Source organism: Anolis carolinensis, chromosome 3 (assembly GCF_035594765.1).
Source record: "Anolis carolinensis isolate JA03-04 chromosome 3, rAnoCar3.1.pri, whole genome shotgun sequence".
Taxonomy (NCBI): Eukaryota; Metazoa; Chordata; class Lepidosauria; order Squamata; family Dactyloidae; genus Anolis; species Anolis carolinensis.
The window spans coordinates 119,087,609-119,115,480 of NC_085843.1; the positions used below are offsets into that span (position 1 = coordinate 119,087,609).

The 27,872-nt window shown below is 36.0% G+C and overlaps 1 protein-coding gene across 2 annotated transcripts in view; it reads right to left on the reverse strand.

Moving 5' to 3' along the window:
• Positions 1-408: 408 nt before the first annotated feature.
• cul4a (cullin 4A) overlaps positions 409-27,872 on the reverse strand; it is a 40,158-nt gene continuing 12,694 nt past the window's right edge. Inside the window, exons 5-20 of one of the 2 annotated variants that reach the window (XM_062977279.1) lie at positions 25,954-26,027; positions 24,900-25,062; positions 24,423-24,512; positions 22,630-22,712; positions 20,816-20,883; positions 18,920-19,038; positions 16,576-16,768; positions 12,314-12,418; positions 10,460-10,570; positions 10,136-10,221; positions 7,605-7,712; positions 6,677-6,790; positions 4,645-4,750; positions 2,921-3,093; positions 1,835-1,987; positions 409-1,623 (exon numbers count right to left, since the gene is read on the reverse strand). In XM_062977279.1, coding sequence (XP_062833349.1) covers positions 1,528-1,623; positions 1,835-1,987; positions 2,921-3,093; positions 4,645-4,750; positions 6,677-6,790; positions 7,605-7,712; positions 10,136-10,221; positions 10,460-10,570; positions 12,314-12,418; positions 16,576-16,768; positions 18,920-19,038; positions 20,816-20,883; positions 22,630-22,712; positions 24,423-24,512; positions 24,900-25,062; positions 25,954-26,027 — 1,842 coding nt within the window. In that variant the 3' untranslated portion in view covers positions 409-1,527. The remainder of the gene's footprint in view (positions 1,624-1,834; positions 1,988-2,920; positions 3,094-4,644; positions 4,751-6,676; positions 6,791-7,604; positions 7,713-10,135; positions 10,222-10,459; positions 10,571-12,313; positions 12,419-16,575; positions 16,769-18,919; positions 19,039-20,815; positions 20,884-22,629; positions 22,713-24,422; positions 24,513-24,899; positions 25,063-25,953; positions 26,028-27,872) is intronic. The other variant, XM_062977280.1, reaches the window with a different exon arrangement.

Consider the following 27,872-nt stretch of genomic DNA (forward strand, 5'->3'; position numbering starts at 1 on the left):
ACAACTGCAACAAGTCTCTAAAGGATGGAACTTCCACTGAACATTCTTCTAGAAGTTGACCATAGAATCTCAATGGAAGTCTAGCGAAAATACTTTCCAAGGCATCGCTACATCCTCCAGAGTGATTCTATGATACTCAAAGCTCTTTGCATATGAATGAAACTGCAGTCAACAAGTTCATGTAATAAATTAGCATAATGTAACACACAGTATGTAGGTGCCTGTAAGGATAAGCTGTGTATTTCCTACATTTTAAAAATAAAGGTTAATCTGGTCAAAGGTGTTTCATTATCAAAAATTCAGATAATTATAAGTGAAAGATCTATATTAAACATTCTACAATCAGCTCCAATTTAGATTTTTACATATAAAAAGTAAATGTAAAAAATCAGTAAGTGCAACAGGTACTGACAGTTAATGGAGGTACTTTAATTTGTTGAAAGTCAAAATATTACAAGGGAACTTCTTTATATAATTAACCAGGTGACTAATTTTCTGCAACACATTTTAATAAAAAGTATTACTAACATTAAATGACACAAAGGACAATCTCCCCCCTCCCTTTGGTTTATTTAAAACATATACAATTTTGTATATTCTGTAAAACCAGCAGTTAACAAGTATCAGTTTCCATAGATTTTTTTCACCAAAGTTCAGTCAAATTCTATATTAACAATATGTTCAAACTCTGTCAAGACAAAACTCATGGGGACTATCCAGTTCTTCTCTGCATTATGTTTCTGCAAATATGAGGTATTTGGAGAATGACTGGATTGTCGCCTATGATCTTAACTTTAAAAATACTTTTGAATGTTTGAAGAACATGCCAGTGTAATTAGTCTGTGTGCAAGTCTTATAACAAAACTAGAATCGCCTGTTGTTTCACTGGATGCTTATAAACAAGTATCCTGCAGTAAGAAAGTGCTCATTTCATTTGCTGTCATGGGGCCAAGAAGAAGAAAAAAGTATCACCAGTAAGTATTTTCAAAATTCAACTACAGCTGTTTATATGCAGTCATCCTCTTGGCACTTGGATCTATCTAAACAAAGATAACGTTTAGAAAGATGTGAAATAAAAAATCAAATAGAAATACTAGAATTCATTGTGCATAGTTGAAATTCAGTGTACTCCGAAACCACTGATTGTTCTTCCACTGAGTTTTAAAAAGACATCCATATAATCTTTGAAGCTAAAGAATACAGCACAAAGAACCTTTATGATGCGCAGTCAGGCACACAATTATCCTAACTTCTTCAGGCCAAAGAATGACATCAGAAAGGACTGCTATCATTCACTCAAAATAATGTTTGAACAGAATTCCCAAAGAAATCAAGAAGCTAAAAATAAACATGTCTTTAGAAAACACAATGTAGTTTATGCAAAGATGTTTCAAGTATCAGCAGTGCATGCAGCTGATTGACTATCACAATTCCCAAATCTCCTAAAAGAAAGGTTTAGGAATATCTCAAGTATCAATTGTTGGGAAGCTAGTATCCATTTGTTTCATTAAAAATGTTTTTTCCTTATCATGCAACGTAGTGATACTGATTAGGGTTATCTTTGTCTCTTTCCATATATTCTCTGTCTATGAGAGATTCAATCCGCTTTTTCAAATCTCCAGGCTGTTAAAAAGAGAATACATCATTACTGTGTTTAGCAACCAGAGGATAAAAGAAGGATAATACAGTATACATACAGAAAAATTTCTAAAAATGCTGATTTAACTGTAGCAGCAAAACTTTACTATTGTCATATGCTTAAATTTCTATTTAATCTGACTTTGGGTGTGGGTCTTCTGGCCTGGTTGAGAAAAAATCTGAACATTTCACTTACCTTCACTGGGAATTTTAGTTGGTTATATAACTCTGAAACAAGAAGATTGTGCCCAAGGGTTTTCCTCATTTTCATTATACGAACGATGGCAGCATCAATCTGATACTGTCTGTCTTGAAACACTCTTTCAGTTGTGCTGACTTGTTCCTCAACCTAAATAGCAAGAATGCAAGATTATACCTTCGCTTTTTTATTACGTTATACTGTAGTTTATAAAGGATAATTGTATTCATGTTGTGATGAGAAACTTGACATTTACATTATTTTTATAGTTTGGCTTCCTAAATGATTGAGGTTACTATCACATGGTTCGAGTGCTGGGTTGTGCTATACTCTACACTCTGTTATGGGTGATGAGGTGAAGATGAGATAGATGGGAAGGCAGTGTGTGTTACAGTATCATAGGCCAAAGGTTTGCAACATTTACATTTTAACAGGTAACTGAAATGCAACTACTTCAGTTACTTTTAAGAACCTTGAAAATAAAATCTGTCAATTACAATGTCAACTAACTACATGAGGAAACTTGTTATTTGGAACTAGAAAGGTCATAAATTCGTTTACAAATAACTTTGTAACGTCTGCTCTATGCCAGTGATAAGTGTTTGATGTATTCATAAAAAGTGCATTATTTGTGAATTGTTGCACTTTTACTTTATTTTTATATATATCCTGCCTTGTTCCTGCATAGAACTTAAGGAGCCTTAAAACAAATATGAAATGTAAATCTAAGTTCTTATAAATACAAAAGGTTTTTTTAATCAAATAAACTAAACAAACTAAAAACACAAACATGGGAACTTATCCTGCTGCGTCTATATGGCAAACATCCACTGTGCCTACTAATATATTTGAAATTGTATTTTTCAGTTTACAAGCAGAATCCTGTTTCACGAATAAAGAAATATTTCTTGTACAAATCATCCCTGAACTTCAAGAACCAGGTAATACTGTTTCCATAAGAAAGACAAGCGTGCTTGAAAACTGAAAACACCACAATTTCAGTTCAATCAGGACACAGTGAGCATACCAAAATAGCTCTCGATACAAACAAATACACCAGAAATGCCATTACTGAATACATACTGTTTCCTTCATCTGGATTTGATTGATCTTTATTCTGAACAATTTATGCTTGAAATCAGCATTAAAGATGAATTTGTCCCCATCTTCAACATCCTTGCCTCTTGGACTTTTATTCAGTACTCTCGCTTTACCACAAGCCAGAGACTGCAAGGTTCTTTTCAATTCACTTTCCTCTGTAAAACAGGATTAAATAGTACACACATGATGTAGACACATTTATAATTACCATAGTAATTCTCACAAAGTAATAAGAGAAGTCAGCCATTCAGTTTTTAAAGAATTCTAAATATATCACTGCATTTCTAGGATATTACCAAATAAGCATATAGGTTTAGAATTTGTCTCAGCAAGTAAGAATAAAAGAAATGGAGTAGTATAAATCAAATGTTACAGTCAAGACTGGTATCTCAAGAGCAACAAACCAGACACACAATTGTGCAAATGGAGTGGCAAGATAATGCATTTATTGGGTTTAATGCCCCAACAACCAGAAAGCAATGTTTTATGAGCTGGAGAATCTTGGAAGTTTGAAATATTTCATCAATGCTAAAAAAAAGTTTTAGATTTTTAAAAAATTAATTTACCACATTTATTTAAGTATAATGTGCACCTTTTTGGCTAAATTATAACTGTAATTGAGGTGCTTCTTAGAATCGCAACAGTAAACCTGCTTGCACTTCTCCACCAGACTAGCCTCCTTCATTAGGTTTTCAAAACTGAGGGGAATATTTTGAAGGCCTTGTGAAAGGAGGCCATTTGGGAAGCTGTGCCCCTCCATCAGGCTGAGGTTGGCAAGTCTGCCAGCTTTGGTCTGATGGAGGGCACAGCTTCTTATTGTCTGTTGGCCATTTTGAAACAGAATGTGCAGGAGCTTCCCAACTGGCCTCCTTTAGGAGACCTTCAGAACCTTTCCCTACATCCCCTTGCCTTTCAGCCATTTTGAAGCAAGCTTCAACATTGCCTAAGCCATTGGGCCTGTCTTCAAGGCAGGAGGTAGCAAAACAGCTGACGGGGAAGAAGGAACCGTTCCTTTTTGCAGTTCCTAACTTGAGCACATTACATTCAACAACAAATCCTTTTTTCTTTGGTAATGCGCACCTTCAAAATTCAAGAAAATATGGTAAATAAGGAAACAGATCTTATACAAATCTGGGACAGAAGAACAGATTATGAGAGTGGATAGACTAAAATTGGACTAAATGCATCTAGAACAAAAGCCGAATTTGAATGGGCCTGTGGCAATGATGGCACTCACTGCACCACAGAATGGAGCATTCCTGTCTCCATGCTGCTAACCCAGCCCTGTGGGGGAGTATACTCAACCCACTCATCCTTTGCTTGCAGCAGTACCTAGTTCATTCTAGTGAGTCTTATCAACTCGAGTCCATGTGAACAACCCTAGACATCTTGCTCTGGATGACTCATGGCAATAGTGGTGGAAATAATGCCTGTCACTTGACTGAAGAAAAGGAGAGTGTGGCCCTGCTGCCGCTCATTTCCTGGATACCCAGCTCACATGCTGCTGCTACTGTAGTGGTGGGAGGGAGCTTTGGGCGCAATCCCCCCTAGAGCCAGGTTGAGCTGGATAAGGAGCAGGACAGAGATCAGCATGTTTTTGCCATGGCTGGTGGCCTTCCAAGTGTTGTTCACTTGCTTGCTCCCCTGGCTATTGAGCTCAGCTCTGTGCAGTGGACATCTTGCTCCAGAGCTGAAGTACTACCTACCTATACCAGTGGCCATTTTAATTTCTTCAAAACTGAACTCATCTCCATCATTGAACATCAGAAACACCAACGTTTGAAAAAGTGACACCTGAAACTCCTTTTTCCCCTAAAATAGAAAAAAATCCAATCATCATAATGTAATAAACCAACACACAAGATATCTTCAACCATATAAGTTTAGAAGTATGGTAGAGTCTTGTTATCTAATATCATATGCAAAGTAGGTTTCGGACAGTGAGATGATCCATTCAGTAATTGTTGTCGTTACTTCCTCTCTTTCCATCTCTCCTCCTACCCCCCCCCCCCCCCCCCCCAGTATGTTTATATTTTATGTGATAGAAATCAAGCCAAGGGCTGTCTTATCTTAGAACACGTGAAGCTGGATTGTATCCCATAATACCAGTAATCGATCAACTGATCCACTATACTAACAATAACTGGCAGAAGCCCTCAGATTTCAAACATATGTTTTCCAGCCTTAACCCCTGAGAGGCCAGGTATTTAATCTAGAACCTTCTGCATGCCAAACATGTGCTCTACCACTATCATACAGCACCTTTTCATTAATTTGTAAAGCTATCTAGTACTTTTTTCAGATAAAAAAATACTAGTGGCTAGAACTGTCACTTTTTTTACTACAACTCTCAGTAGTCATGCTGCCTGGGGACTCTGGGAGTTGTGGTCCAAAAAACTCATGTTTCCAAACTTTGAAAAATATTATTTTAAAAAATAAAACACAGAGTGAAATTGAAAAATGGATTTTATTTCCTTTCTATGTTGACTGTTTAAAATAATAATTTATTACCCGCCTCTCCTTGTGGCCAAGGCAGAGTGCAACATGGTTAAAAACAGTGAGATAAAACAAAGCAATATTACATAATACATATAAAACTATACAAAGGTAAAATACAGATTAAAATTCCCCCATAAAATACAGATTAAAATTCCCCCATAAAATACAGGTTAAAATTCACAAGTTTAAATTGACTGAATAGGCCTGCTGGAAAAGACAGGTTTTAAATAAATTGATACTATAATACTTGAGGTAGTGTACTGAGCATAAGGGGAGCTCTCTTCCTCAGAATTCAGAAGATTAAATGCTTTTGTCAATGCCATATCATGTGACAGCATCCAAAGTGCTCCCAGTCCACTGGAAATATAAATCTACATACACAGAAATATTCCAAATCCAGTCTGATGATCAACCTCTGCAGCCTATGAATGGAGCAAGTTGAATCAAGGTCTAAAATCCAAATCCTGACTCATGAAGATTCTCTGCATTCTGCACAATACCTAGAGTACAGAATTCTCATTTTTCTAGAAACTGAAAAAGAAATGAAGAAAGAGCTGTCCTCTTTCTCTTTATGGAAACTTATTCACTGAAAATCATTTTAAGTTCTTGACTATGGTAACTTTTTTACACTTTACATACTCAAATGTTTTCCACTGGTTGGTAAGGTCATACATTGGGCTTTACGTGTGCACATTTTATTCAAGTGGTACATCAACACAATAAAAGGGTGGACAGGATATGTAGTCAGGAACGAACAGTTTCAGTTGTCCAATGTACAAAAAAAAGTCAAGGATTTATTATTTGAATGAAAAAATTCGTACCCAAGATGCTCTCACTATATTTTTGGCCCAGCAGCAGTGCCAAAATCACAATTAAGTCATAGTAGTGCAGCATAATTACAAATGATCTCTTGGAATGATGACTGAAGTTTATCGCATAGCTTTGTTTTCAAGGTTTCAGAGCATTAACATAATCTGATATGAATGCCCATATACAAAAGAATGGAGATTATGCAATACAAAAAATTACTAAATTTCTACTGTGGTTTCTTAAAGATTTAGTTCAAGAAATTGGGCTGCTGCCTAATTTTTTTAAAAAAAAATCCTTCTCTAATGAGAGATATTTTAAAAATGTGACAATGAAAAGAAATATTTTTATGTGAGGAAAGTAATAAATCACTAATCTATGGTTTGCTTTTTTTTTTAAAAAAAAGTCTAAAATAAGAAGTATTAAACACACCTCTTTAAATTCTGCTTTCAGGACAGCATGTCCTAAACTTGTCTGCCACTGTAGCTTTCGACCACTGTGTTTGCCAAGATAAAATATTTTAAACACTTCTTGCAGTTTAACCATCTGTAACAATAGACAGAAGGAAGGGAGCAATAAATAAATAAGGCAGTACACACACAGATTTGTGTGAATAGACTCACATATCATTGTAAGATTCAGATCTTTACACTAAAAATGTTACAAAAATGGGCTACCAACCACCTCCCTTCCTACACTGAAAATCAGTGAACAAGCAAGCAACCAGATAATGCAGGAAAACCAAGTAAGAGAATGAATGTCTTTATAATCTTAATTCTTTATTATGTTTCAGATGATTGATTTGAGTAGAATTCAATGCTTTGCACTTCAAGATAATGTAGTGACATGGGGCAAGAGGGCTCTGAAGCGCCTGTCTGGTTTTGGAAATTGTACAGACACAAGGCTGGGATTGCTGAGCTAGTCATAAGACAAAGTCCAAAACAAATATTGTCATACCACCTTTATTAGGCCAGCAAAAAGGCATGGAAATTTCTGTGCAAGTAATGCAAGCTACATGTTTGCATACGCTTGCACAGCATAACCTTTCATATCAGGATGAATGTTAGACTTTCTTCCTAATACAATGTGGACTATGATGTTAAATGCTCTTGCAAAGAAATATGCATGTTTAAAACTACAAAGCTTACAGTCAAAACTAAATCTTTAAGGTAAAGTATCAATCTTTCTGTACACACCTAATGGTTGACAATGTTTTCCAAGGAGATGAAACTTCTCCTTTAGGCTGAAAAAAACTACTAGAAAATTATATACTCCATTATGTATATACATGACTGTAAATACTATAACAAATGAACAATTGTATCTTGTGATGTCCCAAAAGTTCTTCTTGAATGCTTACCTCTGGAGGCAAAAGGACATCCATGGGGGTATAAGTTGGCCAGTATCCCATTGTAAGTATGTTTACTGTTAAGTCTATATTGCCTGGGTCACTCTGATTCTGAATATACTAAATAAATGAAAAGGAAACAAAACAATTGTATATTATTCTAATATGTATAATAAAAATAAAATTAGAACTCATCTATTTTTATACATCAAGTTCAATTTCATGTTATGAAGCTATTATTTTTATCAAGTATTTACAGCAAAACTGAATTCTCAAAAATCTTTTTTAAAATCCCTGAGTTAAATACAGTACAATTACATTTGCTTAGCAACTACTGACATTGGTAATCCACACCATTCTTTAAACAATGTTTCAAATTCCGTATTCATTAAAGTACATAGAGTTCATACTGGGGAAGTGTTCTCTGGTTCACACTTCTGCATTTTCATCTATTGGAAAATTGATACTACAAAGAATATATACATTATTCTAAAATTACTACCACAATAGCATTTATGTTAAGCCAATAAGATGTCCTTGAGACACTTAAAATGAATGCAGATTATTGCCTTTTTGTAGTGGCAATACAAATGTTTGAGGAAATAGCCCATTTTTAACTGTTCAAAGCTTGGTATCACACATATGATTGCCATAGAATGAGCATGTTATCACTAGAACAAGAGCACTTATCAAGGGACATCATTCATGGCGGGGTCTGCAACATTGTTCTAGAATCTAGATAGTCAGCTAAGTAAAGGCACTGAGTGCTACTCAGAACTCTTGTGGAGAGAAATAAATTTCAACTGTGGGAAATCTATAAAAAGGCATTACTCCCACCTTCAATGCTGTTGTGTTACATAGTTGTGAAGGCACGCTGGGGGAAATGGCTATCTATAGGTCTGGCTACCCAAGCGGCGTTCGGTTTACCCTTTAATTATACCTCAAACCCCAAAGTAAACACTCTTGAAGCTGGTTAAAGATAACCAAAAATCCGTTTATTAAACACAGGAAATAGTCCTTTTATTGTATTAGAAATAATATGAGGTAAAATCGCTGAAATTATACAGAAATAAAACTATATTGATAGAGAATGAAGGTTATAAAGACTATAAAGGATAAACACACAAGCTATGAGGAAAGGTAGATACTAGGCTGTGAGGTGAGGTAAGTACCTAAACTATGACCTATGTGGTAAGTACCAGCTATGGTAAACTATCTATAATGTCTGTGAGATAAACTATAAGGTAAGTACATAAGCTATGAGGAAAACTATGAGGTATAATAACTATATGGTAAGTACGTGATTTATGTTGCCTGCTTGAATTTGCCATGTCAAAGAACCCAGACCAAATTCTAAGACCTATCTCTAAGAGGTTTTTCTCAGGAATGCCAAATGGAGGGAAAAAGGCCTCTAGAGATTAGCTCCCAGGCTGAACCATCTCATCCAAACCTAAGGGGAGTCCCAAGCTCCACCCCCAAAATGAGAGCCAATGGAACAGTCCTCCCAAGAACAGCAAAGCAGGAAATAAGCAGGGGATAGGAAACCAAGCAAGACATCACAATAGTGCTAGAGTATTTTAGCTCTGGAGTATTTTATAAGAATATGTGTAGCAACACCCCAAATGTGAGACTCCTTTCCTAATGGATTTAGGAGTTCTTGGCTAAAACAATGCTGATCTGCATGGCCTTCAATGTCTGAAGTGTTTGTTCTTTTACTGTTTTAAAATTATATTGAAAATTGTTTTTGAAATTATATTTTTACTAATTTAATTGCTTTTGTCACCTGGTCATCCCTTGTGGGCTGGGAGATGATATATAAATATCTTAAACAGAACTAACCAACAATGAGGGGTCAAGGAAGTCAACTCCCTTTCTTTCTTTGCTTTCCTTTCCTCCCTCCTCCTTCTTTGTCCAGTAACAAAGGCTCCTTCCACACAGCTGAATGAAATCCCACATTATCTGCTTTGAACTGGAATATATGTCAGTGTGGACTCAAGATAATCCAGTACAAAGCAGATATTGTGGGATTTTCTGCCTTGATATTCTGGAATATAGGGCTGTGTGGAATAGCCCTTAAGATTCTGTGCCTCATGCCTTTCTGAATCACAGAACTGACTGACAGGAAATCATGCTCCTACAGACCTGTGCTATAGGATTTTGTAAGTTTACGTATTCCTGTCAGGAAGTTTTGGCATTGGTGTGTGTACCTTTAAATGACATCTTTTCAGAAACCTATGCAAAATTATTTTCAAAGTGTAGTAGATTAGGTGCCCCAGGGACCTGAAACCCAAAAGAAAATGAAACAAGGACTGGGCAAAACACTCTACCCACCCAAGTCAGTAAAACAAAGCACACCAATTTCTTTTTCATAGGCTCAACTAGGCTGATTTCGTTGTAACTATACCTGCCCTTCATTTTCTTTTTTAAGTCAATAGAAGTCATAGATTTTGATGAGGAAGAAGATACAGTATATTACAAGCATGTTGCTAATAAAATAATATCTAGGCAATTTCCGATATGGTGAATCTAAAGTTAAAATGTACCTGTTTAAACTGAACCATAATATCTTTGGAGAGTTCCATATCCTTAAACATTCCTTCTAGTTTACTGGTGAAAGCAGCTCCACATTCTATTATATAAACATAGAGGGAGAGATGCTAAGTATATACTGAATTTATTTAGCATTCAGGCACATTATAAAGTCATCAAATATTTCAGAAGCATGAAAAAATCCTGAAACCTAATCATCCAATTTACTTTTTAAAAGCATACCTAGTGATTCAGAATGATAGATGTAACATTTCTAATAAATATGATTTGCTTCTATAAAGGCTCATATATAAAATTAAGGGGAAATATTTGCTTACCATGCTTAAGCTTAGACAGCATAGATTTCTCAGCATCTACTGAAGCACTTTTTCCAACCAGAAGCCTTTTGGCCAAGTCTTTTTTATAAAATGCTTCAAATACATCTTTACCTATTGGAAACAAGCCAAAGCACTAGAAATTAAATTTGAGAATTATGAACTTTAAACCACAAAAGGAAGAAAATCACAGTTTGCTTAAACTTTTATGTGCACAATGATTTCCAAAGCAGGAATTATGCAAAATGACTGGAAGGCTTTCTCCACTTCTTGACATTATGAAGTAACTCCTCTCTGCCCCTATTTACATAACTGATGCTTCCTTCCTTCCTGTCTGTGATACTCAAAGTACATGTATATTTTGCTCTGCTATGGAACAGTGACTTGACTCCTTATTTTTCATAAAAGGAACCAAATACTTCTTAGGATGTGCCTTCTCGGCATTCTGCAAATCTATAATTCATGTCAATGAAAGTGAATATTTGAAATAAGTTTTTACAATATACGTCCCATTTTAATTATTTTTACCATATTTATACAAGATTGGAAGGGAGCATGCAAAATAAAATAGCACATACATGCATAAAGAACTGCTGATAAAGCACCATTAAAATCATAAAATTTAAAATACTTAAAAGACAGTAAAATTTTAAAATGCATGGAGACATAAAACTGTTTTTGTGGTGACTTAAAGACATCAAGACTAAGCATAGCCACAGGGAGGGTATTCCAGAATATATCAAGCATTGGCATTCTAGGCTGACTATAAAAATATTAGCCATTTAATTAATATTTAACTTAGTAGCAGCAGAACGGTGATCGAAGGGCAGGATGGAAAATGTCAGCAAGGAGGGTGGAGCTCCCTCCTCTGGGAAGGAACACAGAAAACCCCTTTGAAGTAGCACAGCAAGCCTTTCTGAAATGCTATATTCGTATCTGACTGTGTAAATAGCTTTTTCCAAATTTGGCAAAAATGTTTTAACTTTATGCAAACTCAAGCCAGATATGACATTTTCATAAAATGTAGCCACTGCCTTTAAAATCAAGATCTTGGGATCCAGTACCATCTTGACTAATTTTGTCCCCACTGGTTAGAGGAGTTAGAAGACTGAAGGGTTGTTTTTCCTTCTTATCAGGGAAACAGAAAGCCAAGAAGAATCACGGAACACTTCCTTCTATATGGCTTCTTACTCAGAATATTGTTGCATTAAAGGTTTGCATGATTTATTCCTGTACTATATAGGCATTCTCCAACTTACAAACAAAATAGGTTCAGTAGGTTTGTTCATAAGTTTTATTTGTTTGTAAATCAAAACAGGTACATTTTTAAAAGTGTAACTCCAGCCAAAATATATATTTGTTTAGCTTTGGATAGCATAGGGAACAGTTAACACCTTGCAGAGTTTGTGATGCTGTCTGTGCCCCTGTTCAAAATATTTCTGTCCCTGTGATGACTGGATTTTGAAAACATTGGCTTGTTGCAGAAACAAGGACTGGCGAAAAAGCTTCAGTGGAGACACCTTTTCCCCATGATAACTCTTTCAGGGGTGAATTTCCCTTCCGAGGGTTAGATTTCTCTCACTTCCTGTTGCCTCACCCCTGTTTTTAAATATTAATCATTTGTAAGTCGGGTGTTTGTACTCAGGGACTATCTGTATTTTGACTTAATGTGGATTTAACAAAAAACAAACCTGAAAACATTTTGTTAAATCACAAATGGGCTCTCTTAGCCTTAGGACACATATAAATCAGAAACTTCGATAGGACATGTATGCCAAATATCCTTTGTATACACAAATTCAATAGTAGAGACAAATAATGCATACTATATGAAGATGTTCAAAATATGCTGCTTACCATGGATAAATCTAAATATTATCATTATTTTGTCAAGGATTCTTTCCAATTCTTCATCAGTTGCCTCTTTATTGCCTGCTCTCAGCTTTGAATCCACATATTTTGCTAAAAGTAATTAAAAGTTTAAAAAAACTTAAAAATAATTCTCAAATAAATTACTTGGTTTCCACATATTAAATGAATTGTTTTACAACTAAATCAAACATTTTACAAAAGCTGAAAGCACTCCATGCCAAAACTCACAATCTACTATAATATATGACACCTGGACAAACAGAGAAGAAGGTAGAGTAATGTGATCCTGACAATCAAAGTTAAAAAGCTGGCAGAGAAAGGCTACTTAAATTTATTTGAATTCCATGACAACAAAATGGCCTATCTACAGAGTTTAAAATTCAATTATTGTCAGACTAAAGGGGAAAAAGCACAATGGAGGGAAATGAGGGGGGGGGGGCTTGAAGAAATTTAACAAATATTAAAGGGGTTAAACCTCCAGAAATATATATGATAATGAAGAAATCTGAAGTGCAGATGGAAAGAAGAGTTGAAATGGCTAAAAACAAAGCCACACAGCATTTTTATAAATAAGCAAAAGAAGTTAGAAATTTATTTGGGAGCATTCAGACAGCTTTTAGGGAGGCAAGGGACAGCAAATTATACAAGCAGCTGAACTGAGAGCAAAGCCAGGCTTTTCAATATGAAGTAACTGTTATAAAATGTTGCCAGGTTAAGTACAGCAAGATAGCAATTAAGTAGCAGTCAAAGAAAAAGGAACAGATGTGAAAAGAAAGGAAATGCTCGATAAAGGGGACAATATGTGGTGAAATTACAATCCAATAGTTAGTATTCTTCAGCAGTATTATACATTTGCAAAAGATTGTATGTTTCTTTTTTATGCCTTAAAATTAATATGTTAAAGCACCATTTATGAATAAATGCTTGGGAAATTATTCTAATTAATGTGATGCATTAATTAAACACATTCTTTTCTCCCCCTCTCTTTCTTTGAACACCAGCTATGATATCTTAAAGCTTAAAATATTCTGAAGTTGCTGGCTTGGCAGCCAAAACCAAGATTAAACCATGAATCTAAACCGAATACCTAAACAAAAGCCATCTCCTCTGACTAGAACCAAACAAAAAGTCTTTTATATAAGAGAGGGATGAAAAGGAAATTTTAACAAGTAAGAAACACAGAACTCACAAACTAATGTGGTCAGTGCCTTTCCTTGCTTGAAGTTGTTCGAGATAGCCACCATACAAGTTAAAAGCCAACTCAATGTTTTGTGACACAGTGAAACATTGTTAAATATGTTTATTGAATTTTTATAAATGATGCAAAATCCCTGAATACACGAAGGGCAATTATGTTATATCACTGCTTCATGGCTGTTTATAAACAACTTAATACCAAACTGCCAAGTAAGTGGAGGATTTAATTGTAAAATATGGTTAAAGAACGAATTGTTCCTAATCTGAACTGTTTTCCCTCCTGTAGATTTCCAGGCAGGCTATATTAAGTTGAGTCGATGGGTAGGATTTTTTTTCAGCTATTGCTTTTATGCTATAGGCTCCAATCACGTCTCATCTAGATTGGGACTTGAACAACATCCGTATGCTGTCGGCATCCAACTGTACCTTCCTTTTAAAAACCCTATTCAAGTGAGGCAGTGCTGAACTGGTATCTGGGATCATATAAGATGGGGACCAGTAAACTTAAGTTCATTCCTGCCAAACAGTTGGTAGATGATTTAGCTAATCAAAGTGTTCAACTGCTTCTAAATGGGGCTGTATTCCCTCAAGAGCACTGCTTCGTAAACTGTGGGTCCTGACCTCAAATGGGTTCCCCTTAGCTCTATGATGGAGTCACGAAAAAATTTGTAACAGTAAAAGGTTTAGGAATGTCACCTAGTGCCTGTTTTAGACATTTACATGAACCTGTTAGCAACAACATGCAGTGTTTACAGTTGACTGTCAAAAATGCTTCAGTTCTACTCCACAATAAGGAAAATCATCTTATTTAGTAAGCCTTGCAAATGCTGATTTATTATAAGTAAGTGTTTGATTTTATACCTGTTTTATTATATATCTATATACCTTGGGTCACATAAAATTTCTTGGTCTGTAAGGGATCACAAATAGAAAAAGTTTAAGAAGCCCTGATTTAGAGGAAGATCTGAGAGCTGGATACAACTTCCAAAACTTTTCCATTTAGTCAGCTATCAGTCAATATAGATAGTTTCTGTTGTTACTGTCAGTGATAATCATAGATAGGAAAGCATTTAAATGTATTCAAACTTTTAATACTCTGTACAGAACTGGGATGTACTGTGCAGACAGCTGTTGTGTGAAACCAAGTGGAATGCTTGCTGGGAAAATGTCAGGAATATAGCAAGGCATGCATTTAGCCCTGCCGCAAGAGTTCTTTGCCCCAGCCATTGCTAAAATGCAAAACTTCTCCTAAGTTATATATTATCCCTATGTATTCAAAGGTTCCCCATCCCAATATCCCTGTTTGACGATGCTGGCAAACAGCAATATAGAAATAAAATTGCTTTTGTGGCCAATGTGCTTTTTATGAGATGATCTTCTTCTATGCTAGCTGCAATCTCTTCAAAATAGCAATAACCTGGCCACAGCTGTCAAAGCTGCGGTAACCCTTCCCCAAATCATCTTATCATTTTAAAAAATGGGGCCTGGAAGACTTCTTTGAATTACCTCTTAGTCCAGCAACAAAGGCAATCGGAGAAATGACCTGTGGTACCCTATCTTGGGAAGGGTGACACCAGGGAGATTTGCCTTTTCTCCATTTGTGTACTCATGTTTAATGCTCACCTTTGGGGGAGGGGGCTAAATTACATTGCCAAAATCGAGGTGCGAATTGGATTAGATGGTGCATTAGAATCAGACATGTAAACCCATCTGTGCAAAAGGGCCCAGAGAGACCTAGAACCTGGAGGCCCTTGTGGTCTCTTCTCCTGTTGCTCTCTCCCCAGCTCGGTCCCATGTGGTTCCCAACTAGTTTCATTAACAAGGCCTTCAAATCCTTGCCCTTGGTTTTGAAAGCCCTGTTAATGAGGTAAGTTGGGAACATTGTGAGGATGGCAATTTTGCTAAGCTTGGCCTGATGGGAGTGGCGTGGCTTCCCAAATGGTTTCATTCATACTGCCTGCCTCTCTGATATACTATGTCTGATTGGCTAAGCCTGTGTTGAGCATTACATTCAAGGGCAAATCCATTTTTTTGTAATACACACCTTCAAAATTATTCTGCCCATTACACTCGATGGTGCTTTATACCTGAGTAAATACAGTATATTCATTCCGAATTAAAAACAGATATTTTTGGTTTCCCAAAAATTTTAAATGACTTATTATTTCAGTATGTTATATTGGTTTAACTGTCATCCAAAAAGTATACAATCAAATAAAACATGCCATGAAAAAACAGAGTGCAAATTTTATAAATAATATTCAACACAATAAGATCTGAGCAAGAGAGGTGGATTAATTCATTAGATGTTGCCACTGCCCCCGAACCTCAGTTTCTTCATCAATATCAAGTTATGAGCCCTAACTTTCAAAGCTTTGCATCAACATGACTATATTAATGAGTGAATGCAAGATGGTCACCATGTAAAACTATTACCACAGAAATGGAGGGTGAACTGACTGTCCAGAATAAGACCCACCATAAGTAATGTGTCCTGGCATCAGAGATCTTAGGAGAATTTTCCCACAAACACTAATATTTCTATCAAACTTTACCTGTAAAAAAATATCTACCACTGTTTATGACGTTCTCTTCTAGTCAAAATAGACAGAAGATCTTTCTCCCCCCCTCACACACATACATTTAGTGGGACAATTGATATGATTTCCTCTAGATATGTAGTGACTTGAACAGAGGCCTCCCTTTTTCTCTTTCACCTGATTAACCCCAATAAAAGCAATAGAACTTAAGTCACCTCTGCCTCTTTTCAGCTTCCTTGAATAGGATTACATCATAACAGCACTGTTTCTTCCATGTGGTTTTCTAGGCAAGCGACGCTGTAATCAGTCAGAATAAAAGCAAGCACAGATGCACAAGGAGCAGGAAGAAACATGCGTCTTAAGTATGCAGCTCACCTCCACATCAGAGCACACAGAGAAACAAAACTTAGAATGGAACAGGTTTTATATTGCTGTACTCTGATATATTTTAGCTTAACACCCATAACTATGGGGTTTAGAAATAATATTTTTACAGAAAAATATTGATACCTATCAGTTCTGCTGGTTTATTTGGTCTCTTGTTGATAAATGTTTCAAAAGATTCCTTCATCAAGTTTATACATTTCTCATTTTTCTGAAAACACACTTCTATGATATGATCCACTTTGTCCTTAAAATCTAGCAGCTCTTGCACCATATCCTTGTCTTTTTCAGGATTTACCACTATTGTTGTCCCAAAGTTCTGCAAAACAAACACTTTTGATAATCAAATGTCAGCAGTACTTACCTCTTGTATTTCTTAATGTTCCCCACCCTTGGATGACTTACTGATAATAAAATTCAGTTCATCACAGTTGCTTCAATGCAACTGAAACTTTAGAAACAATTAAACAAGATGAACTGTGCCTTATTTTAAGATAAAAAGAACATTTAAATAGATTTATGATAACCAAAACATACTTTTCTACTGAATTGTTCCAATTAAATGTATAGGAGTGCTTCAGATGCAATGCTAAATCATGGTTGAACTTTTTGAGAAAGGAACTCAGTTTGCTTTCACTTGTCTGCATGCCTGAGATGGAGAACTGGAAAATTCGGTTTCTACTTAACCAAAAGTATATCATCCTAGACAATGGTTTACCCTTAATGTGTCTAATCTTAATCTAGTTAAAAGAGTCCATCTCATAATTTATGGGTTTTTTTCCATTAATTATAGTTTAGCTAAGAGTCTGATCAATGTATTCAACTATAGTTACTCTAAAAGAGAACAGGAGGTTCCTATCTCTTCTCCCACATCTGAGGAAGACAGAATTGGTCTTATGAATTTGGGGAAAGGTTAAGTTTACTCAACTTTAGCACTGCATCCAAATGCAATCATAACTTGTAAACAACACAGTGAATATAGAACATATGTATGCAGAAAATTAGAATAATGGCACCCTTTGGATGATTTCGAAACAGGTTTTACAGCAATTGGCATTTTAAAAAAACGAATTCGCCTCTTAGAGACTAAATACTTGTCAGTTTAAAACTTTCTGTTCAGTTTCCAGAGAAGAAAAATGCATTAAAGGAGCAAACGTATCACATTGCACAAATGTAACCTAAATTACTAGAACATAGTAACTATGATCAGTGGGAGTTTCAACAAAATCTTACGATGTGTCCTTGTTAAACAGGAATATGCTGGTTTAGGATCAACAATAGGATGTTATAAACTGTAAGGACCTAAACCAATGCACCACTCTTCACACTTTTTATTTTTTTCCATTGTGACTACAGAGTGTGATGAACTCTTACTGGGCTATGAGGAGCAAAGGGTATTTATGGCTTTTTAAGATAAGTTTTTTTCTATAAATATCAGAATTCACCTAGAAATGCTAATAATCCATAGTGGCCTCATTCTGTCTTTCCTTCTAGGTGAACTACCATCTCTCTCTTTTTTTATATACTATTTTGTTGTATTAACTTTTGTTTTAACTTTTGTTTTATTATCATATTGTGCTTTAACCTGTGCATTTTGTGCTAATGTATTTGTGTTGTTACTTTTGTAACATTGTGAGCCGCCCCCAGTCCCCGCGGGGGAGATGGTGGCGGGGTATAAATAATTATTATTATTATTATTATTATTATTATTATTATTATTATTATTATTATTATTACCAAAATAATTTTTAAAAACCCTTCAAAGACAGCTTTTATTATATTACTTCAACATATTTCACCAGTTACAATAATTTCCAGTCTTGCACCTCAGACTAATTTGTTAGTGTGAACTGCTACTTATATACAAAGTTCTTTATATTTAATTTTAAATACTCAACTGCATGGCATGAAAAGCAGGTTTCTTTTTGGTCACCCTCCAGAAATTTTCTCCACCTATAAAATGGAAAGCCATTTTCATCTCTAACCTATGTTAATACTCTAGCACCACTGCAGTAAAATTTTCTTACTTATGCCCCCTTCCCTAAAGCTCACTGTGTCACCTAAAAACTAATTTTGGACAGTTTCTCAGCTGAACATTTATGGGTTGCATTGTGGGTTACAGGAAGAAGCAGCTCCACCAGCAGAGATATCCCTATGACCTGGCATTTTTCTCTTGAAAGCAAGACAAAAAGTCAAATTGTGCATATAATGAAACCATTTGGGTTTTCATTAGTTACAGACCTGACTGTTTCATACCAGGAGAAAAATGGATCATCATCACCTGAAGTAATCCAATAAGTCTGTATAACTTCTTAAAGTCTCAAACTATTTGTCCTCTTTTTAATTATACATGCTCAGCATTTCTTGGCCTTTTTTGGATTAGATATTTCAAAGAGCTCTGCAACTATGGATTTGTTCAAATTTTAACTTATTCAGCATCTAAAGCAAAATAGTGGAAGATTTTAAATACCTTGATGTATTCACTCCAGTACTGTAGTAGGAGCTGTTGGCCACCTTTTACACGGCTGAAAAGCTGGCACATCTGGGTCAGATCAGCTATTCTGTTTTCATCAAGCAGATTATCAAGTCCTAAAATAAGTGATACTTATTTGGGTTGGGAGAAACTTGTTTTTGTAAAGTATTATGTGTATGCATGTATCACACAGATGATACACATATGGTTATTCTATTGATTAATTTTTATGAAGAGTTAAATAAGAATTGGTATGTAAATAACTCCTAATATGTTAGAATACTACTGAGAAAAATCCAAGATACCGATACTAATCCGCATTTCCTTAATAGCAGCAGTTTTGCAAACAACATGAAGGATTTTCATAGGAAAAATAACCAAGTGGAGCACTCCTTCCATACCCACACATGTCCTCCTTTCACTAACAAAATCCATACATATGGAAAATTTTAAACTATATCTGTCCTAAAAAAACATTTAAAATATTTAATTAAATATAAATAAGAAATAAACAAACTGGATATGGCTATGACTCCTTAACCCAGTGTTGGTCAGACTATTTGATGTGCGGCATTAGTAATCTCTTTCCTTCCACCCCTTGCCATATGCCAGGAAGCAACAATCATTTGTCCCCATTGGCTATAACTGTTTCTTTCTTTCCTGGAAGCTTGCCATGGACCAGCAGCTGACAGCTCACCACCACTGTGAATAGCAATGGCTTAGCCTACTAATGCTGTTTTCCTTCTCTCAGCTCCCTCTGTCCTCATGAGCCTACAAATCATTCCCCTAGTCCAGATTTTATGGGTCAAACAGATTTATTTATTTATTTATATTATATGAATATGTAACACAGTCTTCCTGGCAATTAATGTCTTTCATAACAGTTTTTTCTTAGCCCTTTCCATTTTGCTATACATATAATAATAATGTCCTTCCCATTATTAAAATTACAAATATCTATCATTTCAATCAAAAGCCTGTCCTATGTAATAATCCTGGGCTTTAGAGTTAGAACATTGCATTGGAGAAGCAGTTACATTTCTATATAGACATCAGATTTTAGAACTGGTACTTCAAAATTTCTCCTTGGCTGCTTCTTCTTTTTAATAATCTAAGTATATCATTTGTTCTTTCACAAAAAATCTAGATTTAACAATGGAAAAATAGTAAACATGTTCATGAAGCAGCAGCTTAATTTCTTAGCATTTTATATAATGTTACAATGCAGTTGACAAAGACTGCCATTTCATTTCCTCCTGATCTCACTGCTTTAAAGAAAACGATCATGCAGTTGGGAAGTCTTCTTTCCTTAAAATCTGGAAGGTTTCTATTCATTACAAGGTACATAGTGTGTTTAAATGCAACCATTGAAGTAACATGAATAGGCAACCCACTTTTCTCCAGAAGTTTTGGACTACAACTCCTGCAACCCCTGACCACTGCCATTGCTGTGAGAGCTTACAGAAATTCTAGTTCAAATTATTTAGGGAACACCAGGTTGCCTACCCATGCTGTAAAGTATCAGCCACAATGTTTTTTTCTTACCAAATTAGAATGTTGGTCCAGAGAAACAGCCTGAGGAACACACACCTTTTCTCTGTTACAGGACTAATATAGATTTATGTTAATTTGAGTGGCAGCTTTCACAATATTGCATATGAAACAACATTCCTGGTAATTCCTATGCCTGCAAGTTATATTGAATAATTTTGATAAAACGTGTTTACATTTCCTAGGTTTACTGCTTTTACCAATCATCATGTTTTATGAGCAGCATCAATCAATTTTTATGAGCAGCATAAAAAGTTTTTGTCACAATAAGCAAAAGTGGCAATTTGCGTTCAGCCATTCATTAGTGCAAGTAGTGTTGGTTACAACAGCATAGAAAAGTACCTTTTTGCAAAATAGCTGTTAAATGTTCTCCCAACAGCTGCTTTTCCACACAAGCAATTAGTGGCTTCCTGTTTAAGGCAAGAAAAAGAGCATATAAATGCTTGCACATTGGGAGAAAGACTCTTCCACTGGTGTGCATCCTCTTGGTTACATATCCAAGGGAGAGAAAAACACTATACTTTTGGATAGATATACACAAGTCATGGGTATATCACTTATATGTTATGCCAAAAATACAGAGCAATGACACATTAGGACAAAAATGGTAACAAAACCACCCAAACAATATAATATGGAATCATGACTATTTATTTCAGTGAAGATGTACCCATTTAAACCAGAAACACAAACAACCTTAAAGAAGGTATTTTGTTATGTTCTAATTCTAAAGTATTTAATACTTAGATTGATATAGGTATCAGATTCAGTATTGTACACTGATACTCTATGCAAGTAAATTCTGAAACTATTTTACTGTGTATTTCTATTGCCATTCTAATGTGTCCTTATATCAGAATGGAGCTGAAGGGAAACAAATGAATATCTGGAATTCCGTGGGTATGTACTTATACTAGCAGAATATAAGGGAAAATCCTTATTTTCCCATGTTGTGATAATGTTTTTATATTTTAAAAATCCAAATACAGCTAAAAAATTTCCATGATTGGGTGTGGCCACATTTTGCTGTCTTACTTATTGGCAAAGGAAACAAGCTAGGAGCTGCAGGATCAACAAGCACCCAGAATCATAGTATATTCTGTAGATCCTAATAGGTATCCTTCAGCCAGTCTAAAATGGATGGCTGCAAAGATTTTTACCATCTTGTTGGTGGTGCTGTGTGTCTTCAAATGACTTAAGGAGACCTTATAATGGAGGTCTTCTTTGCAAGATTTCTTCAGAGGTGATTTCCTCCATTGAGAGTTTGCTCAATAGGTTTGCATGGCAAAGAGGGAATATTGAATCCTGGACTCTCAGAGTCTTAATTAAAGACCATTATGTCACAACAGCTCTTAAAATGGTTATCTCTCTCCATATCTTATAAACTGACAGACAGTTTGGCTGGACCCCTTATCACTGCCAAACTGAGAATTACCTTATCACCAAAATTCAATAATAAACAGAGGTGGTCTTTCCATCCAAAAGGCAACATCAAAAGGCAAATCAAGGGCACACTGTAATAGTGTGTGGGCCACTTCATTGCTATGATGAATCCCCTAATACAATTGCCCAGATCAGCTTTCACACACACCTGTTCCACTGCAATTGGGCTGTAAAAAGTTTTGTTGATGCATAGAGTCCTTTTTAAAATGCTCAATGCAAGGAGGAGGCAGTTTTTGGGTGTTGGTGATTTCCCGGGCAATCACGATGACTCTTTAAAAGCTTGGGAAAGAAGGGGGAAATCTTTCCTCTCTGACTATTAACTGAACAGGAGGATAGTAGAAAACATGGTGGGTCATGTGAGGTCACAGTTTCTCCATCCCTGATCAACCTAACCATAATTACAGAACCTATTCTTCAAAAAGGAAGCTAGTATCAGCTACTGATGACTTAAACTGAGTGACATACAGATATTTTTCTAAAACATCAAGAAACATTTGCTTAAGCCTTTCCTGGTAACTCATGCTACCGTACCTAGACAAGAATTTGTTTTAAAAAACGTATTTTTATATATGAATTTATAAAGTAGTTTCACTACTGTTTCTTTCTGAGATATCACCAACATTTCAAAAGTTTTCTACATAACCAATTTTTAGGAAAAAAAAAACTTGTATTTTTCTTTTCTTTTTTCTTTTTTTTTTAAAAAAGCTACTCACTGTGTGCTATGGTCTAAATATGTTACTACCCTATCTGCTTCTTCTTCCAAGCGTTTGTTAACATGGTGAAGATATTCTGGGACCTGTGAAAAGTAAAAATAGAAATTTGGAATAGAAATTCTTTAAAAACGGGGAGTGCAGCATATTAAAAAAAATCAACTTTTTTGAGCCTGAACTATAAATAATAAAACCACATGAACCAAGTTCTCAACCATTGTTATTTAATAAAGGCATGTAGATAATAGGTCCTGATCACTCTGGTCATTAACATATTATCTACATTAAATCTTACCCCACTTTTCAATCACCAACAGAATACAGGAAGGCTAACAACAATTTAAAAAAAAGGTAAAATGGTTATAATATAAATGTTTTGTTACTAGTAGTTCATGTACCAATTACAGTAACAAGCACTCAAAATACAGAAACAGCAAATTACATCAATATTTCAAATTGATCATATAAAGAATCATAATTACCCACACATCATTCAGGCCAAACAACCTCATCTTCAGGGCTGAATCCCACCCTCCCTCCAAGTTTGCAGCATTGTACTGATGTCAACAAAGATCCTATTGTTTGTTTGACCTTTATCTGTATTATTTCAATATTTAGGTCCAGTACAATTTCAACCTCACTTAGGAGAACTGATACATAATGAACTTTTCTTGACAGAGGGTGCAGCTTGATGGCTTAGTAATCTTGATGTTGATCTGGAATGGCTACTTCAGATTCGTATCAGGGGCAATTACAGTGCTAACTGCCAAGATGGCTCTGGAACTACATGGCAGCTACACTACATCTCGCTGCACAGTGGCTGCATGGGTAAATGGCAAAGAATCTGGTTCATAATTGATCACTCACCACCCTAAACTTGCTCCCCTCTAATTAAATTTAGCAATTCCCACAAGGCACCAAAATTGACACTTTCCTCGAAAGCTGGAATGTCGTTATCTAGCACAGTAGGGAGATGGGGGAAGTGGTTCACCATCTCCTTGGTTCACTGCCTAGTGTAATTCCAATCTGGTGCTTGTTGAGCACTGCTAAGGAAAGTTAGAGGGGCCAAGGCAGTGCCTGGGGAAAATGAGATGGCTGAGAAGCCCCCCCCCCCCCCCCCCCGGTGTCACAGTGGGTTAAACCCTTATGCCGGCAAGACTACTGACTTGAGAGAAGCCTCCCACAAGGATGGTAAAAAACATCAAAACATCCTTGCAGGCAGCCAATTCTCTTACACCAGAAACGGAAAAAGCCACTCCAGACACGGAAAAAAAAAGGTGTTGCTTCCTAAATATGAAGACACACAGTTGATTAGATAGGACCAAAGTTGCTGGATAATCTGGAGCTTTGGGAAGGGTCCAAACTATGAAGCAAATTCAGTTAACACGTGTCCAGGCTGTTTGAAGCCACCTTGGCCCAAGTAACTGCCAGATATAATGACTAATGGAGCTAATGCAGCTCCTCCCCAAGTTAAACAGCATGTCAAGATGCACTCAGAGGTTTTACCGGTAGACAGGTAAAAAGTCCATTATGTGGAAACAAAATTATTCTGGTTATTTATATAACTTTTATACAACCTGATTTCCTTCTGATAGGATCACCCAAACATCCTGAAAAATCTTTCAAATATTCCCAGCAAATATATAATAGTTATAGTTGTAATAACTTGTCAGCAGACACTTCACATGTGTACAGATGTTTAAGTGATTCTGACTCAAGGGATAGCAGCTTCACTTAGACTTTATGTAACAAAGAGATCAGGCTCCTTGAAATTACTTCTCAAAAGAAATTCATACCTCTCTTTCTTGCATCAACCTTTGGCCTTCTGCAGTATACAAACGGTTTGTATCTTCCAAAAACCTTGGCTCAAATGAGTCTTTGTAAACCTATTTAATAAATATACTGATGTAGTTTATTAAATTAGTATCTAGTCATAGCAGCAAAAGATATCAAGCAATTTCTATAGACTTCTTTAATATCTTAGTTTAAGATGTTTATCTTTGTTCATTCTAAAAAAAACCCCTTTATCTTAAGAAATATTCCTAGTTTCAGAGACTTTATAGTGAGCAAATGTAAGTTGAAGAGTACAATGGCTAGGCTTGTTCATAATGCACATACAGTTCAAGGACTCCTCTTCCCTTTCTTTATAGAGTTCAGCCAAAAAGAGGAAACCAGAAGCAGTCTCAAGTTGGTTTGTTTTCCCTAAATCATAGTTAGTAGCCTACATTTCAATAAAAGGGCCAATTAAGTGAACTAAAATGCATTATACTTACTTGTAAATCAGACAGCATACTTAACAGACTTCGTAACAAGCTCCTATCTACAGCTTCACCATTCCGTTCTCGTTCAATCAACAATAAAATTCCATCAATAGTTTTAGTTTGAACTAGTTTATCACTAATAATATGGGATCTGAAAAGTTCTAGTCCCATATCCCTGCAAAAACATAAAAAATTGTTAGTGTTCAACTTAGTAGGAAGGTACTCAAGTCTGTAAACATCTTTTCGAAAGTGATATTAAATTGATAAACATTAGATACATATCTTACATTATGCTTGTGCTCCACATATATCTTGTTAATAGTTCACTCTTGAGTATAATTTTATCTTTAGTTGTCTGCTAGTTTGGGGATGTGTTACTTTAGTAATTGCATGTTCCTTTATACACTTTCATTGAAATTCTGTTTGGGACCAAAACCCTGAAGTGTTTGCTACTGAGTAGCAGACAGAACTCTAAAGGGGCTAAAGTGGACTCCTTACCACACATTTCACTGTTTTAGAACCATCTTTATTGTCTCTTGATAGGCTGTTAAATATGTGTTCTTCTTCTATTTTAAAAACCCTACTGCTTCAGTCCCCAATATTTTAAATAATGGGTAATACAAGAGAGAACGCTAAATAGATAATAGTTAAGATACAGAGACAAAAACAAAGAGGAATCTCTAGTAATTAATTTATTTTCTTACCATTGTTATACATGTTATGGAGATATGGATAGGATCCATTCTGAGATGAGCTGGGGACAGCTGCACCCCATTCCCCAAGAATGTGGGATATCAAGAAATCTGAGGTGATGCTTCAAGGCTCCAACCTAGCTGCTACATAACCCGGTGGAGGAAATGACCTAAATTTTGATACTTGCCCAGTAGTTTCAGGATGAGGTCGTAAACTAAACAGCAGATAACTAATGACTGAACCCTAGTACAAATCTGTGTAAGCTGTAGCCACTGATGGTTGTACTTGATTTTAATCTGTTGTCAATAATGCCCCTCTGAGCTACTTCTCAATTGACAGCGTAGGTGCAAACAAATTCAAATACTGTACCTACCATATAGAAGGTAGCATTGAATTCTGAAGGACATAAGTACGATCCAAAAATAGAAAAATACTTCTAATCATGATCTGAAAACAAAAATGTAAAGCAGAATAAGTTTGCTTTTTATTTACTCTGTTTACCTTACACATGGATAATGTACATTTCCTGATTTTCTATGAATTATCAATATTCATAATTATTCTTCATTTAGAATGTATTTCAAAGTAATTTGCTCTTCTTTGCTTTAGAAACCTTGTATTTCTAATGCACCTTAGACAATGTGCTTTATATTGTGCTTTCTGATTTGTCTCTGGAAGTTGCAGTTGGTGTACAATGTGGAGTCTGGATGCTTTGAGTGTGCTGCATAGCTAGGTAAAAATAACATCACTGTAAAATGTGTAAGAGCTTTATATATGCTGATGACCTTGGGCTAACAACACAAGCAAAAGATTTTGAAACAATTGAAAACCAACTCACTAATGCCTTGATAGATCTCTCCAGCTACTACAAAGATAACCACCTGAAACCTAACCCTGCCAAAACACAAGTCTGTGCTTTCCACCTACGTAACCATGAAGCCAACAGGAAGCTGAAAGTTACTTGGGAAGGCCAAGAGCTCAAACACTGTTTTCATCCTAAATATCTTGGTGTCTCCTTAGATAGAACACTAACATATAGGAAACACTGCATGAACACCAAGCACAAAGTAGCTGCACGCAACAACATCCTGCAGAAACTTACTGGAAGTGCATGGGGTGCAGACCCACAATTAATAAGAATATCAGCCCTGGCCTTCTCTTACTCAACTGCTGAGTACACCTGTCCTGTCTGGCACAAGTCTGCCCATGCATAGCACTGAACGAAACATGCTGAATAATCACAGGATGCCTTAAACCTACACCTATTGATAAGCTCTACAAGTTAGCTGGCATTGCCCCCCCCCCCCCCCGATGTGCGACGGGAAGTTGCTGCTAACTGTGAGAGAAATAAGGTCAAACATTGCGAAAGCCATCCACTGCATGACTATCAGCCTCCTCCCACTAGACTCAAATCAAGGAAAAGCTTCATGAGAACCAACACTCTTCTTAATGTTCCTCCAGCAACAGCAAGAGTATCCCTCGGGGCAGCTAAACCAGGCAATTCCAACTGGATGGCCCCCCATGAGGGTCTGCCTCCAGGGGCAAACCAAGAATGGGCAACTTGGAAGTCCCTAAATAGACTCAGAAGCGGAGTGGGCACATTAAAAGACAACTTAGCAAGATGGCACTGCCTGGAGGAATCCCCCACCTTGTGTGACTGTGGAGCAGAACAAACAACCCCACATATGTATGCTTGCCCACAATGTCTTGCCTCATGTACCGAGGAGTTGTTTAAAGCTACGGATAATACGGTTGCTGTTGCCAGCTTTTGGTCTAAAACTATTTAGCTACTTGTGATTCCTTTATTTTATCACTTTAAACTTATTTATTATGCAATGCTTCTGACACGAAATAAGCTGTAAAATCACCTGCCCCGACTGTCTATTAATCACTGATTCAAGTTCAAAGACTGTTTACTAGTATACGAGTTAAATTTGGGGCCAAGTTCCTGGATCTCCTTTCCAAATAAAAATCTTTAAGGTTACAAAGATCCCTGAAGCATGGTTGCACAGGGTCATGTGACAAATTGTCATCTGGCAGCAACCTGATAGCTACCAGGTGACAATTTCTCTCTATAGTGTAAAGATAGACAACATTCATTCCAACGGATCTATGAAGAAACATCAATTCATGAACAATAAAACTATTTATATAAATAGAAAATGCATTAGAAGTTACAAGTAAATAAATTTTCAGAAAATAAACTATGTTGGACTACTAAAAATATCATTTCATAAATTGGAATGTACTTTTGGTAGTGAATAAACTACTGAATTCTTGTTTACAGATGTA